This window comes from Schistocerca gregaria, chromosome 8 (assembly GCF_023897955.1).
Source record: "Schistocerca gregaria isolate iqSchGreg1 chromosome 8, iqSchGreg1.2, whole genome shotgun sequence".
In the NCBI taxonomy this organism is placed as follows: Eukaryota; Metazoa; Arthropoda; class Insecta; order Orthoptera; family Acrididae; genus Schistocerca; species Schistocerca gregaria.
In genome coordinates, this window is record NC_064927.1 from 320963448 (window position 1) to 320981491 (window position 18044).

The 18044-nt window shown below is 37.8% G+C and overlaps 1 protein-coding gene across 9 annotated transcripts in view; it reads right to left on the minus strand.

Annotated features, from left to right (window-relative positions):
* LOC126284265 (RIMS-binding protein 2-like) overlaps positions 1–18044 on the minus strand; it is a 1431128-nt gene that overhangs the window by 368487 nt on the left and 1044597 nt on the right. For all 9 annotated transcript variants that reach the window (XM_049983077.1, XM_049983076.1, XM_049983073.1 and 6 more), the window contains exon 20: positions 1978–2221. In XM_049983077.1, coding sequence (XP_049839034.1) covers positions 1978–2221 — 244 coding nt within the window. The remainder of the gene's footprint in view (positions 1–1977; positions 2222–18044) is intronic.

Consider the following 18044-nt stretch of genomic DNA (forward strand, 5'->3'; position numbering starts at 1 on the left):
ACAATACCACTTGGGTCCCAATGTCATTGAAGTCCATACTATCAAGGATTGTTGCCCACAGACAAGCACCAATGACTCTCTGACACCAGCGCTCCACTTTTTACCTGCTCATGAGTCTATTACACCTCAGTGATTCTTGTAGTTTGTAGAAAATGATGGCGTATTCAGGACAACATCACAGATTTTTTTTCTGGTCTTGTGTATTGTGTTCATTGTGAAATTCATTATCATAAAATTGTCTTAACTGACAAACAAACACACACACACACACACACACACACACACACACACACACACACACACACAGAGAGAGAGAGAGAGAGAGAGAGAGAGAGAGAGAGACATACACACCTACAATCCACTGGGTATGTGAGCCTATTTCACTCTCAGAGTGAATGTGTGTTGTTAATAATGCAGGTACATCTCAATATTTTGTATTTACAAATGATACTGATGAACTGAAGTTGTGACTGATTGTTAGGGATTCTAGGTTATTTAAGAAATTACACATACTGAAGCAAATGCTTTTGCTGGGAATTATCAATATGCCTGATATTGGTAACCCATGATCAAGAATGCTAATGCCTGCTAATTGTCATGGTGTGATTTTTTTTAATGGAAAAAAGAACAAAAATTAATCATCTTACTAAATAGAGGAATAAATTAAATTAATATGAGGCTTCACATTACTGCCTTATTTCCCCTTTTCCTGTCCTGGTTTAAGTGTTCTTATTACTTAGTCATTAGGAAAACCAGACTTTGTTATTGTAGAGTTGATGCGGAAGGTAGACATACAAGCCTATATTTTAAGAGTTTTTGATTTACGACACTGGGTATATGATGTTGCATGCTACATCACATTCTAATGAGACAGTTCTCCAAGGAAGATAGGAATTTTAGTCATGTATTTAATTTTAGTAATTTATAACCCAGGGTGGGTGACTTTGTGATCTGGATTGCAAATGAATCTATTCTAATAGTTAAAAAGTACAAAACGCTATTGATCCTGTCATACTAGTGGATTTACGCATGATGTCATCAGGAAGTATTTATATTTTTCAGTATGCAGATTACAAAACAATCTTTCATCAATGCGTGTAGCATAGAAACATGTAACAGAAAACAGCACTCACACTAGCTTTTAAGCACTAACTCTTTTTCTAGCAATACTTCACCCATTCACACACACAACCACACAAAACACCCAAATATACACGTTAGGGGCTGTGTGGTTATCTGTGTGAAAGTGTGTACTATTGCTAGAAAAAGTGCTAGTGCTCAAAAGCTAGTGTGAATGCTGTTTATGCTGTTTTCTGTTATGTGTTTTTGTGTTCCACGCATCACTCCGATGAAACTGAGTAGTAGCTTTTTTCTCATTTTACAAATTGCTCCATCCAAGAATTTCTATTATTGTTAATCTATCCTGCATGTTTCATGTGCACTGAACTTCGAAAATTTCAATAGTGCATCTGAAATGAGGTAGTTTAGTGTTTCACCAAGCACACCTATGTCTATTCATTTCATTATCAGAGATATTCACCATTTCATTGTTTGATATGAAACTGGTAGATAAAATTCCATATCGTGATTAACATGGTAAGAGTGATTGAAGTTTTAGCAAAATGCTTTCATAGGAGCTGCATATAGAAATGGAAGTGAAATCCAGTATATTCTTAAGGTAATATTTGCATTACACATTCTGCCAATAAATACAGTACAAGTAATCTTCATGTGGTCAAGAAATCTGTTTGTTAACACAATTCTTCTCAACAATCAGGACAATAGTTGCACAAAATACGTAAAACAAATTTGGTAATTACATTTGTTTCCAATCCAGAACATGAAAAGACGTTTCAAAGACATCATAGGTGACATAAGTTATGGCTCTGATTCACTTACAGAAAAATAACAATTTTTACAAGCTGTAAAGATGGAATGGTACAATCACAATTCCTTGCAAAAGTAAAATGCACAGACCTCTCATCCATACGGTCCCTGCCCCGAGGGGGCTGATGTGGATCTGGACCTCGCTGTGCCCCTCTCTCATGTGGCAGCAGTGGAGGGCGGCCCCTCTCGGCATGGCTGCGAGGCACACCTCTTGGGTCGTAGTGTCCAGTAGCACCAACTGGCCCGTGGTGGCCCCGTGGGGGTGGACCCCGTCGGTCTGCAAGGTAGTCGTCCTCACTGAAGTTACCCTCACTTGCAGAATCCTTAGTGATCTCTGGAGGAGAAATTGGTGCTTGCATAACATGCAGCTACTTCCAACGGGAATGCAATGTGATTTTTACTTCTAAATACACAATTTTTTACAAAACTAAAGCAAAACATACAATCCATTCAATAAATTTCAACATATATTTTAAATTAAATAAAAATAAAAACTAGCATTAATAATATGTAAGACAGAACAGGAGGGTCAAATCTTGTAACACTGTAAACTGCCACAACTGCAAAAGGGCTGCCAGCCCTAAAGCCAAAAAAATTCTAAAGCTTTCACTGAAAATGAAATGATAGAAAACTGAAAAAAAAAGACAAACAAGTATGAGAGGAAAAATAATTAACTCCAAACTACTGATCAAATGAAAACATTGACAGATTAGAATCAGAAATAACAAGACTAACAGCCAAGATGCAAAACTAGAGAGTATGAATAAAAGTCACCAATGAGAGACAGCAAAACAATATTCATTATATTTTATATTGATTTTACTTTACCATTATGATTGCAATGGTCTCTTTCCACTTTTTTATATTTTGAATGTCCCCCCCCCCCCCCCCAGCCACCACTTCTTTACTATTTACACAGATGAGACAAAACATTTTGACCACTGTGGAATGGAGAAGTTCTTGGTAAGTCTTGAGGGGTATATTGCACAAGTTATCTATGCAAAGATCATAGAAATCCCATAAGTTGCAGGCCATTGGGTGTAGGGGCAGACCTGGCTCCCAATAGTGTCCCAGATGTGTTCAGTCGGGTTCAGATCAGATGAATTCATTTGCAAATACATAAGTGTGAGTTCAATACCACATTCTCCAAACCATTGTAGTATAATTTTGGCTGTGTGACATGGACAGTTATATTACTGGACAATTGCACGGTTATTGGGGAAAACACCAGGCATGGAGGGATCCAGGTAGCCAGTAATAACGTTCATATGGTTCACTTTATAATACTGCCAACTGCCCCCCCCCCTCCCCCTCCCCACACCCATTCTATGTCCATGGTATGGTGCTTGTTTCAAGCAGCCATTTTCCTAGATGATAGTGAATCAGGACATGGCCTCTGACCATGTAACAAGAAATGTAATTCATCTGATGTCTGCTGATCCAGTCAAATCTTGATGACATCCACTGCAATCATAACTGATAATGTAGTTGGGTCAACATAGGCATACTCATAGGTCATTTTCAGTGTAACCACAATGTTCAGCAATGTGTGGTGAACAGTGTGCTCTGAAACAGTTGTAACTGCATCAACATTGTACTTCGTCATCAGATCTGCCACAGATTACCATCTTGCTTTACAGAGTGGCTATGTTACATGATGAAACATGTCCAGTACCTTATTGCCCACTTGGGGTTTCATCTTTCAACCGCATGCAAACAGCCAGCTAGCGTCACTGTTTCCAAGATGCTTCTCTCAAGCACAGGTCATAATAATCTATCCCTTTCCTTAAACCTCTACAGTCCTTTTCTTTCATCCCTCATCTTCCCCTTCAACTCTTCTGCCCGAATAAGGACCCACTGGCTCCAAAAGCTTGTAAAAGTTAAATACTTTTGTGTGTGTGTTCCCCTGCTGTCACTTGGTGAGTAGATTTTTTTTAGCTATCCATTTACATTAACCTTTGACAAAGGTGCTTATTCAGTGCATTTCTCCATTCAAAGCAAGTATCTTCCCTAGAATGATTCTCCATTCATCTATGCTACAATAATGTACCTTCCTTATCATGTCATGTGTCTGAAACATTACCAAGCAGCATCCTGTCTTGTAGTGGCAGTAATCATAATGGTTTGTCTCATCAGTATATCTACAAGGTGCATTCAAGTTCTAAGTATTCCAATTCTTTTTCTCCAGACTGGAAAGAGATAGATACATGTGCATATTTTTAAAATGAGGCCGAGTTCATTGTCAATACGTCCCAGAGATGGCAGCACTGTACGGCAGATGGAATTTTACCGCCAGTGGCAAGAGTGAGAACTGTTTTAAATACTTAAAATGGTGACGTTTTCCTTACTTGAACAGCTTGCAATCATTCGTTTTCTGAATTTGCATGGTGTGAAACCAATTGAAATTCATCGACAGTTGAAGGAGACATGTGGTGATGGAGATATGGATGTGTCGACAGTGCATTCGTGGGTGCGACAGTTTAATGAAGGCAGAACATCATGTGTCAATGAACCGAAACAACCTCGGGCTGGCACAAGCCGGTCTGACGACATGATCGAGAGAGTGGAGAGAATTGTTTTGGGGGATCGCCGAATGACCTCCAGAGTTGGCATTTTGTGGGTTCTGTGCACACAATCCTGCATGACAACCTGAAAATGCGAAAAGTGTAATCCAGGTGGGTGCCACGAATGCTGACGAACGACCACATGGTTGCCCGTGTGGCATGTTGCGAAGCAATGTTGACGCGTAACGACAGAACAACAGCATGAATGGGACTTTCTTTTAGTCGTTAGTGAGAATGGATGAGACGTGAATGCCATTTTTTAATCCAGAAACAAAGCACTAGTCAGCTCAGTGGAAGCGCACAGATTCACCAACGCCAAAAAAATTTCCGGTAACTGCCAGTGCTGAAAAAATGATGATGTCCATGTTCTGGGACAGCGAGGGTGTAATCCTCACCCATTGCATTCCAAAGGGCACTATGGTAACAGGTGCATCCTACAAAAATGTTTTGAAGAACAAATTCCTTCCTGCACTGCTACAAAAACGTCCGGGAAGGGCTGCGCGTGTGCTGTTTCATCAAGACAATGCACCCGCACATCGAGCTAACGTTACGCAACAGTTTCTTCGTGACAACAACTTTGAAGTGATTCCTCATGCTCCCTACTCACCTGACCTGGCTCCTAATGACTTTTGGCTTTTTCCAACAATGAAAGACACTCTCCGTGGCCGCACACTCACCAGCCGTGCTGCTATTGCCTCAGTGATTTTCCAGTGGTCAAAACAGACTCCTAAAGAAGGCTTGGAATCATGGCATCAGCATTGTAAAAAATGTGTACGTCTGCAGGGCGATTACGTCGAGAAGTAACGCCAGTTTCATCGATTTCAGGTGAGTAGTTAATTATAAAAAGAATCGGAGGCCTTAGAACTTGAATGCGCCTCGTATTATTGTTTGTATTTTTACTATTAGAAAGCAAAGAGTTAAGAAGACTATGAAGGTTTCACTGCTAAGCAATGGTTATGAGAGAGGATTCCTTGACCATGTACAAAATTCTGTGGTTGATGACTGTCAGGAAACAAATATTTTTAATTGTTACAGGATGTAAATTTTTCTTATTTAGTCTGTATTAATTCAACCATCGTATGATTACATGGCCCTGATGAGTGATAAATATGTACTGATAAGTTTCATAAAGTGAAAGCATAAATTTTTTAGCCTAATGCAAGGAACTGCAGTGTCCACTGTGATATAGGCCTTTTGGAAAAGATGTAGGTAAGGAAATTCATGTACAAGCAGGTATTTGGACTGCAACCTCTGTGATTCAATAAAAGACTATGTTAGGGAAGCTGCTGAAAATGCTCCTTACACTAGTTGAAGATTATATTACTCTTTGAATCATTCTGTGGAAGACGTTAAAAAGACAGAGCTTGCAGATTTCCTTAGGCAAGATGAAATGTAACACATTGCCCAACTGTCACATGATATGTGGCATGATTGTATTTCAATGTTTCAGATAGGATTCTTCCTGTATGGTGAACTTCTGCAGCATGTAGTCTGACAAAATTACTGTTCATCCTACTCCAGTAATTTTCAACATTGTTAGAATTGTTTTTTAACTTAATACAAGTACTGCAGAATGTATATGTTTTTTAACAACTGTTAGGGCAGATAAAAACTGTAGCTATGACAAAGCTTCCAACAAAAATAGGAAGATTTAAAAATAAGTAAATATGTACTTTGTAATATCGATACAGGAAAACAAAAAAGAAACTGGAACATAAGCAGTTGCACTTATATAATCATAATATCATTTGGAAATTTAAAAGCTACATCTAGATGGATTCAACACAACATCATACTATTGCACAACCAGTAGAAAAAATAAGAGTGGCAAACACACATATAAGTATCAGTGAAAAAATGCACACTTAACAAGTACCACATCTACACTTGTCAAAAGTTTGATTGTAATAGGTATCAAGTGAAATCTGTGACTGGATTGAGGACTTTTTGGTAGGCACAGCATGTTATCTTGCATGGAGAGTCATTGATAGGTGTAAAAATAACTTGGTATATCTCAGGGAAGTGTGTTGGGGCCCTTACTATTCATGTCGTATATTAATGACCTTGCAAATAATATTAATAGTAACATCAGACATTTGTGGATGATGCAGCTCTCTATAATGAAGTATTATCTGAAAGAAGCTGCACGAATTTTCAGGCAGATCTTGATAAGATTCCAAAATTGGTGTAGAGATTGGCAACTTGCTTTAAATGTTCAGAAATGTAAAATTTTGCACTTCACAAAACGAAAAAAGATAGTACCCTATGACTATAATATCAATGTGTCACTGTTGGAATCAGACAACTCTTACAAATACCTGGGTGTAACAGTCTGTAGGGATATGAAATGGAATGATCACTTAGGCTCAGTTATGGGTAAAGCAGGTGATAGAATTCAGTTTATTGGTAGAATAATTGGGGAGTGAAATCAGTCTACAAAAGAGATTGCTTACAAATCATTCATGTGACAGGATCTAGAACATTGTTCAAATGTGTCAGACCCATAGCAAATAGGACTAATAGGAGATATTGAACATATACAGAGAAGGGCAGCACAAATGGTCACAGGTTTCTTTAATCCATGGGAGATTATCGCAGAGATATGGAAGGAACTGAACTGGAATACTCTTCAAGATAGAATTACACTGTCCTCAGAAAGTCTATTCATGAAGTTTCACAACACAACTTTAAATTGTGACTCTAGGAATATACTATGATCCTCTAAATATCACTCACATAGGGATTGCGAAAATAAGATTAGAATAATTACTGCATGCGCAGAGGCATTAAACAATCATTCTTCTTGCACTCCATACATGAATAGAATAGGAAGAAACCCCAATAACTGGTATAATGGGACAAGTCCTCTGTTTGCACATCACAGTGGTTTGCAGAGTATAGGTGAAGATGTATATGCAGATATAGATTGTTGTTCACTGTTATGTATGAAACAGGACTGTGAGTCCTGTGCCATCATAGTATACATGGAAATGCACAAGCTAGTAGTACTGGCAGATTATGGGTCTCTAACAGGAAACATCTTCAGTTTCATGTATCATTTAGGAGTGTTTACGGAATTACATAAGCTTTATTGGAGACTTATTGTTTGTAGAGACTTTAATGTTGATTTGTTATAGTTTACTATTGATTTGGGATGCCAATGATTGAGGAAACATAAACTTGTTGATGTATAGCTTTTGTTTATTTCCCACAATAGAGTTCTCCGCAGCACTGAAGGTTAGAGTGAACAGACACAGAAAACTCGTTTCCAGATCCAAAGCACCTCACTGATTTAGAGATGAAACACAAAGCAAATATTTTATCTGACAATAATGGACACATGTTGGTAAAACGACTTGCTGATGAGTTCATTTCATGTTAGAAAAGAAACTAACATCTTTGTTGTTAATTATAGTGCATAAAATTCAGTAAGTAAGCTTTACATTAATGACCTTCTCAATAACTGTTTCCTCTGTTACATAATGTATATTATAGTTTCTTCAATAACCTTGATGTTCTAATTTATGAAAGGCTCTACAGGAAACAAAGAATGAATGAATATTTTATTTTTATTCCATTTTACTTGAAATTTTTGGCATCTTTCTTTGTGTCTTATGCACATTTGCATCCTGTAATTTTGGTTCTCTTCTCCGACTTATCAGCTAAAATAGCACATACCACCTTGAAAGACAGTTCAAGCACAGACAGAGGATAATACTGGAAAAAAGCAGTTATCACTATCCAGCTTTACTAATTGGCTGCTAATATATTGTGGAATTGGAAGCAGACGGAAAATCAAAACTAGGGTGCTTTGCAATGTTATATGCACTATAGTGGTTCATAACTGCTATTGTAAGATTTTAATCTTGGCTGTTAGACTTTTGATTCTGTCTCAAAACTTCATGTTTCTCTTGAGCCAGGATTTGGAGTACCTTTCATCATGGAAATAACAGTTTCACAGCTAAAGCATACACAAACGTTATTTGTATATTATGCTGAGACTAAATTTTTGTGTATTATTTTTATACATAAGCACTTGAGAGTGTGGCTGCAACCCCAAAACTAGTCACAAAGAATGGAAAATAAGTAAATAAAAAAAAAATACATCATGCAGCTGTGCAGCTGCTATTTGCGGAAAAAAATAATTTACCAGCTATGTACCCACAAACACTATACTTCTTTGAAAATAACAAAAATCTTGAACTCTGGAATGATATTTCTGATACATCTAAACTTTCCTTCATTTCTCTTTCTCCTGACAAACAATCTTTTGAAAGATCCTAAAGCCACAGATTCAGTTTATTTCTCCTGCTCCAGTCATTCCTGTTTCAGAATTCACTAAGAAGGCTCCTCTTCTGACTCAAATATTACTCAAACTTTTTTTAAAAAAAAAGAAAGAAAGAAAAAGAAAAGAGAAAAAAGAAAAAAAACCAGTAATATTTATTAAATACATGAACAAAGAAGTGCAAATACTCAACTGAAATGTACACTACACATTCCTTGGTTTCATTACTTGTGCAGAGTGATTACAGACAGGATTACAACTAAATCTCACAACAAATAGTACTTCACTTATTACTTATCATTTTGGATGTGAGTATAACATTTGGATGCAATTTCTATAGAGTATAATTTCTTCTAGGACAGTTGTAGAATTTAATGTCAACACTTACTTGTACATTATAGTAACACACAATATTTCAAGGTACTGATACTCACAAGTATGGAAATAGTCTACCAAATTTGGCAGATTACAAGACTCTGGCAACAAGATAACAGAAAAACACAAATACAAGTACACATCTTGATAAAAAGAGTGAAGTACCCAGAAATGGAGTAGGAAATGAAATAAAACTTTGTGGGTTGTGAGGGTATGTGGTGTTCCTTCAGTGACAACAACGAGGAGACAAATTTTTAAAGAACTTGTCGGTATTAGCCCACTTATCAGTAGGAGACTGAACCTGCTCTTGCCCGATTTCATTGGGGTGAGTATCACACAGCAATTATACCCTTTCCTGATATAAGATGTCCCCCAAGTACTGTAAAACATCCTTGACATTCTGGATACTGGCAAGGGATGGAGTTGTCTACCGAGCTGGTCCCACACATGTCCTATGGGACAGATTTGGGGATTTCATTGAATCACCACCAAGCATGATCTGAATTTATACCTCATGGTTCCCCACATGATGACATCATGTGTAACACCACCGTGCCGCCTCTCCAAAACACTGGAAAGAATGGTAGCTCTTCCCAGGTTGCTACTATGCTAAGATGATGGCCTTCTAGGGTAGTGCTGAACACAATGCATTGCATCCAACGGCAGTCCATGCTTCCTCATCAAGGTACCACTTCAATGCAGTTGTCTGTGAGTGTTGATAACAGGAACCTTCCCATGGCACAGTACTTCCCTAGTCCATTTGTTGCCGGCCTCCAATGGCATGGCACACAAAAGTTGCAAGGACTCCATTGATCATTCTAGGATGGCAAGCACGGATGTGAAGGGGCTACAATGTGTTTGTTGCCTCATATGATAATCCCCACTTGTGGTGGTGAGACAACATCAGCTAGAGCCTTGATGAGAAGCATGTTTGCCCTCACAATTCCATGCAATCCAACGTTGAACCATTGTCACTTTTGAATGCTCTGCAGATGTAGGTATCGTATGATTCAACCTGCCAGCAAATAGCAATGCAAAAACTTTTCACAGGTGCTGTAATGCTGTCTCACATGAGCAGGTAACATTTCAGTACCAGCAATAACTCGACATCTGTTTCTGTTCATGCCAATTATACCATATTTACTTAATTATAAGACAATGTTTCTTCCCAAATTTGTCATTTGAAAAGTACATTGTTTTTGCATATTAAACTATTGCTGCTCAGGCCAATGGTTTTATGTTGTTCAATGGATTGATATAGGAGTCGTCTTACACTTACTGATGAAGCTTGGGCTATTGAGGTCACATACAGATTTATTTTGAAGAATTCAGAAGGGTAGTTAGGGTGAACAATACTTGTGCTCAAACATGTTTGAGATTGCCTGGTATGCTGAACTACTCGATACAGAATTGACCTTACTCAAAGCCGGCCGCTGTGGCCAAGCGATTCTAGGTGTTTCAGTCTGGAACCGTGCTGCTGCTACGGTCGGAGGTTTGAATCCTGCCACATGGATGTGTGTGATGTCCTTAGGTTAGTTAGGTTTCAGTACGTCTACGTCTAGGGGACTGATGACATCAGATGTTAAGTTCCATAGAGCTCAGAGCCATTTGAACTATTTTTTGAACCTTACTGGAACAATCATGAGACATTTGACTTGCGTGACGTTAGTGCAACACATAGGCGAGACACTATGAATTAGCCACCACAACAATATATTACTCTGCATCACATTCACAAGTTTTGTGAAACAGCGGAGGACATAGAATTTAATGCTATTGTCATACAAACTGTTGTTGTATTTGATCAGGTTTGCAAATAAAAGGTCTCATAGATATATGGATACCATATAAACACATTTATGATAGTTGTTAAGTAAAGTTAACATTTAGAGGCAAAAATGTTGAGTTTCCAGAAACATTAAATGATTCTGAACACAAACCAATATTTTATTTGATTACGAGCTACTTTAGTGATTTACCAAGTGGACTGAAAATGAGAAATTCAGTCACTGTTCACATATTAGAATACTAGGTAAAAATATTACCAACTGTTTATCAGCTTTATAACAAAATGATGACACTCATATGAAACAAGAAAAAAAATTAATCCAGTATTAAATGTCTAAAAAACTAAACAAATCATACTGCACTGACTATAATTGTTGTTGCTGTTGTTGTGGTCTTCAGTCCTGAGACTGGTCTGATGCAGCTCTCCATGTCACTTTATCCTGTGCAAGCTCCTTCATCTCCAAGTACCTACTGCAGCCTACATCCTTCTGAATCTGCTTAGTGTATTCATCTCTTGGTCTCCCTCTATGATTTTTACCCTCCACGCTGCCCTCCAGTACTAAATTGGTGATCCCTTGATGCCTCAGAACATGTCCTACCAACCGATCTCTTCTTCTGGTCAAGTTGTGCCACAAACTCCTCTTCTCCCCAATTCTATTCAATAACTTATCATTAGTTATGTAATCTAATCTTCAGCATTAGTCTGTAACACCATATTTCAAAAGCTTCTATTCTCTTCTTGTCTAAACTATTTATAGTCCATGTTTCACTTCCATATATGGCTACACTCCATACAAATACTTTCAGAAATGACTTCCTAACACTTAAATCTATACTTGATGTTAAGAAATTTCTCTTCTTCAGAAACACTTTCCTTGCCATTGCCAGTCTACGTTTTACATCCTCTCTACTTCAACCATCATCAGTTATTTTGCTCCCCAAATAGCAAAACTCCTTTACTACTTTAAGTGTCTCATTTCCTAATCTAATTCCCTCAGCATCCACCAACTTATATTGACTACATTCCGTTATCCTCGTTTTGCTTTTGTTGATGTTCATCTTATACCATCCTTTCAAGACACTGTCCATTCCGTTCAACTGCTCTTCCAAGTCCTTTGCTGTCTCTGACAGAATTACAATGTCATCAGCAAACCTCAAAGTTTTTATTTCTTCTCCATGGATTTTAATACCTACTCCAAACTTTTCTTTTGTTTCCTTTACTGCTTGCTCAATATACAGATTGAATAGCATCAGGGAGAGGCTACAACCCTGTCTCACTTCCTTCCCAACCACTGCTTCCCTTTCATGTCCCTCGACTCTTATAACTGCCATCTGATTTCTGTACAAATTGTAAATAGCCTTTCGCTCCCTGTATTTTACCCCTGCCACCTTCAGATTTTAAAAGAGAGTATTCCAGTCAACATTGTCAAAAGCTTTCTCTAAGCCTAAAAATGCTAGAAATGTAGCTTTGCCTATCCTTAATCTTTCTTCTAAGATAAGTCGTAGCGTCAGTATTGCCTCACGTGTTCCAACATTTCTACGGAATCCAAACTGATCTTCCCCGAGGTCTGCTTCTACCAGTTTTTCCATTCATCTGTAAAGAAATCGAGTTAGTATTTTGCAGCTGTTACTTATTAAACTGATAGTTCGGTAATTTTCACATCTGTCAACACCTGCTTTCTTTGGGATTGGAATTATTATATTCTTCTTGAAGTCTGAGGGAATTTCGCCTGTCTCATACATCTTGCTCACCAGATGGTAGAGTTTTGTCAGGAATGGATCTCCGAAGGCTGTCATAGTTCTAATGGAATGTTGTCTACTCCTGGGTCCTTGTTTCGACTTAGGTCTTTCAGTGCTCTGTCAAACTCTTCACGCAGTATCATATCTACCATTTCATCTTCATCTACATCCTCTTCCATTTCCATAATATTATCCTCAAGAACATAGCCCCTGTATATACCCTCTACATACTCCTTCCACCTTTCTGCTTTCCCCTCTTTGCTTAGAACTGGGTTTCCATGTGAGCTCTTGAAATTCATGTAAGTGGTTCTATTTTCTCCAAAGGTCTCTTTAATTTTCCTGTAGGCAGTATCTATCTTACCTCTTGTGAGATAAGCCTCTACACCCTTACATTTGTCCTCTAGCAATCCGTGCTTAGGCATTTTGCACTTCCTGTCAATCTCATTTTTGAGACATTTGTATTCCTTTTTGCCTGCTTCCCTTACTGCATTTTTGTATTTTCTCCTTTCATCAATTAAATTCAATATCTTTTCTGTTATGCAAGGATTTCTACTAGCCCTCGTCTTTTTACCTACTTGATCCTCTGCTGCCTTCACTATTTCATTCGTCAAAGCTACCCATTCTTCTTCTACTGTAATTCTTATCACGAGAATAAATTATGGGAGCAAGAACCCTTATTGAGATAGTACCAGCAAATATCACCAGATCACAGGATGACTTTAAGTTTGAGAATTTTACTGAATCATGACTGATATCGTTTATGTATGTATTAGTTGGTGTTGTTACATATGACATGCACCCTACAAGGTATTGCAGTTCAGTTTCACAGTTAATCAGCACAGTATTACTGAAGGGCTGGAGGAGAAACAGTGAATCCGGCTTGGCTGAGAACTAGGATGAATGTGGGGAGTGGACTAGTGAATAGTAGCAAATTATGTTGTGCTGCCAACCATGGGAGCTTATACCACTGAAGTTTGCCTGAATCCATTCGAATTGACTTTAAAATTGGGCAAATTCACAGCAAAGTTCTGCAGGAAATGGATGTACTTAGTGTTTTCTGCAACAATGCATGACGTTGACTCGGCTGCTGGTGGTGCACGTCAATGAGTGACCAGTGGGCAGATGATATGTTTGGAAGCAAGGAATATTGTAACATTCTCACATCAGTATAGAAGTGAAATACAATATGTATTTGGCAAAAAACAGCTGCATTCTCAGGTTCCACCAAAACCACAACCTCAAATATTGCAGTGTTTTCAGAAGAACCAGTGAAATATTTTTGACAACAGAGATATAAATTTCAGAACTGTGCTACTAGGGTGATGGTAATGGCTAAAAGTAGTGATACCAAAGATGACAGGCTTAGTGAGCAAAAAAGGTAGTTCTTCTTGCATTATCAAAATTTAGACATTCAATAAATAGCCCAAGTTTAAAAAATAGGTATAATGCTGACATTTAAGTCAGATAATTAAGGTCTATAAAACACTTTGCAATTTTCATTAATCACAACATGTTAAAAATAATTTTGGTAAATACGGTATGCCCTGCCAGGTCTTATAACAACAATAAATATGAACAACACTAATGCACATTGGTAGCTGCTCCACCCATCACAGAGAATTGCAACTCCAATCATTTACATATCCCCCAATATTGTATACCAGTGCAAAGTTACATTGACATATGACTATGTCTTCTGGGTGCTTACTTTTGTCAGACAGCATATTTCTTTTAACAGATGCAAATATCACAGAAAAAGATAATGACAGATTTTGCTACACACATCTTTGTTTAACACTTGTTTATGGCTTACTTTGAAAATACCACTGAATTAACCAACTACACTAAGACCAATTTGGTCTAGGAAATTGCATCAACTACAAAGTTTTGAAGCATACTTGTTATAAATAGGAGTGTCAATTTTGTTAATGAAGATGCGTCACTATGGATATTAAAAAGAAGTCTATAATAAAGAAAAGATATCAAGATATCTACGGCATATAGATTTTGGTGGTAGACTGTCGGACAGCACATTATTTCGTGTGTGTGCGTGTACACGATAAATCATGAGGCAGAATTACATCTAGGAGGTGAAATGTATACTCCCAATAGAGACATAAAAAAAGTAAAGGGGGGACACCCTATCTAGCTTTCAGAACAAATATTTCCTTCGACTTCATAATATTCACAGTGATGCATCTTCATTAACAAAACTGGCATTTATAACAAGATGATTCAAAACTTTGTAGTTGATCAAATATATGTATAGGAGGGAAAGACAGAAAGGAAAGGCAGGTCACTCAGCATTCATGATGAGGGGGATCCAATTATAAGCAAAGATGAGGGTAGATGAAGGAAGAGGCATCAGAGAGAGTAGGTCAGAGATGGTACATTGGCAAGCACTGTGCTACTTTCAGTCCAGTGATGATAAAGGAAAGAGTGAATTCTAAAGATAGATTAAGTGGAAAAGACATGAATAATGTAATTAAGAATTAGGACAGAAAAAAATACCAATGTACAATCTTTAACTTGGTGTCTCAGATGTCTTCCCCTTTATCTTTGACTACCTGTAGTTTCACTACAGGTGGATCTCTCTCATTGTGGGGCCCTGAGGAACCTGATCTCCCTTTTTAAGCTTCCCCAACACTTTTATTCCTCTTTCTGGTAAAGGAACTATTAGTTCAGAAATCTAGATAAATTTTTCCTCCTGAAACTAAAAAATAATAAACCGATTTAAACAAACATTGCTCACAACGAAATTGAAACACAAACAGAGTAGCAGAAAACGAATTTTTTTTTCATCCAGAATGTACTCTATGTAGCCATGAGAGGTATGTGAAGCTACTTCAGTAATTGCAAAATAACGAACAGAATCAAATTTACAAATAATTTGGCAGTATGAGCCCACTTATTGGTATAACATAGTACTCTCTCTGACATGGCTGCATGCACGTATTTGGTGGGGGAAGGAGTCATGAAAGCCATTGTATCCTCTCAGGCAATCTGACTCACAATGTTATAAATGGCCCTCAACATCCTGAAATAATGGCACTGGGGCAGAATTGGCATCTGAGCTCATCCCACATGCTATATTGGGGGCAATTTTGGGGATGTTGATGGGCATAGGACTACCTCACATTGCAGAGGAAGCCCATAAAGACACACGTAATGTATGGACGAACATTGTCCTGTTGAAAAATGGCACCATGATACTGTTGCATGACAGGTAACAAATGAGGATGCAGGATGTTCATGACGTACCGCTGTGCAATCTGAAATCCCTCAGTTACCACCATCGATGACTTGAAGTCGTACTTCACACCTCCCCACATTATAACACAAGGGGTAAGTAATACCGCTGTGCCTCTCCAAAACATTGGAAAAATTGGACCTCCCCCCAGGTCACTGCCATACAAATGAATGACAGTCATCTAGGAAGGTGCAGAACTGTGATTCATCGCTGAATGTAGTGTGATGCCATTCATCACAAGTCCTTGCTTCCTCGTCACAGCAGCACTGCAAACACTGCCTTTTGTGTTGTAGTGTTAATGGCAGCCTGCACATGGGACAGTGATTCCCTAGTTTTGTTGTCACTGTTCTCTGATCAATGGTACGGCATGACAGAATGTTGCAGGTAATCAATTACTTGTTCTCGCACAGAAGGCACAGCCATGAAGGCAATATGGTATGCTCATTGCATAATATGGAGATCCTCTCTTGGGGTTGTCAGACGTGGTTCACCAGAACCTTGACACTGAATATACCAACAATCACACTCTAAAGCAGCCAAACTTTGGGCCACTGTCACATCCAAACACCCCAAAAACAAAAAAACTCTTTCCCACACAAGTACACCTCACCCCATGCCCTTGCAGTGGTTACTCAACATCTGATGCTGTTCATCTTCCTTATATACCACATCAGATCTGATATGAACACATCATAACAGATATGAACAACAATAGTGCAGCCTGGCAGCTGTTCTACCTGGAATTGCAATTCTAATGAATTACATACTGACCGATTGTGTTTATCTGTACAAGATTACACTGACATCAGATCATATCGTCTGGATGTTTCACTTTTTTCATCAGGTAATGTATTTTATAAGAAGTTATTTTAAGAATCATGAATAAATGAGTAGAATATTTAATGGATGGAAGTTGATTGAGGAGCAGTTTGATTTTAGAAGGAATATGGCACAAGAGATTTAATAGGATCCTTACGACTTTCGGAGAGATTAATTGAGAAGGGGAGAGAGATGTACACATGTTTTATTGGCCTGAAAAATGCATTTGAAAATGTGGTTTAGGATAAGCTTGCAACTATAATGAGAGAAAAGAGACTGAGATTTGCAGACAGAATGGACCTTTGAGCAATGTATGGAAAATAATTTCATGAAATAGAGAATGTCATTGAAGCTAAAGAAAAGGGATTTGGAGTAACAATCAACAAAGAAAACAAGATATTGGCTCTAGGAGAGAATAAAAGGGTAGATAACATGAATGGAAATACATTAGAACACGTGCAAAGCTTTAATTTCAATTGAATTTTATTTGACCATGTAGGATTACACCATGTACTGTAAAAGCACATGTAATATAGGACAAGTCCAATACCGAAAACATTCATTATCACTTATTTCCTAAGGAGTATTGATTTTGGTAACGCACTCTTAACATCACAGATTATAAGGAACAACATATAAAAATTTAATTTAATAGATACTCTTTAACACTGTAAAATTTCTTTTCCACCAGATAGTCTGAATTTCTTTGGAAAATTAGTGTTAAGTATGTTATCATTCAGGATTTTAGACAGGTTTCTTAGTAACTTGATACCAGAATACTGTGGAACTTCTTTGAGCATCATCCTTCAGTGGGTATGCATGATATGTCATTATTCCTCTGTAATTTCAGAGTGTGTACACTTGTATGCAATCCACTCTGAACTATCTTTTGTAATGTATATTATTGTTTTATGTATGTACAAAGATATAAAAGATTAGATGCCTCGATTTTAGAAGCAGTTTCTGCATGTTTCAGAAGTCCTTCCAAAATACCCCTAATTATTACTTTTTGTAATGTGAATACTATTTTTGTTTCTTCAATGTTTTAGAATCGCCACACTAGTACTTCACACTGTGAGTATAGCTCAGAGAGCTATTTGTGTGTACATTGTCAAAGCTGCTTTATTATGAATACTACAGGGCTGAGTATCTTACAGACACAATCAATATGCTGTTTCCACTTCAACTCATTATCCACAGTAATAACTAAGAATCAAAGTACTTTCCAGCACTGTATCATCCACCTCTAAATATATATGCACAGCCTTCTCTTTGTTTGGGACTGCAGTGGAATCTCATAACTATGTTCCACATTACCAGCTTTTCTTGCATAGTA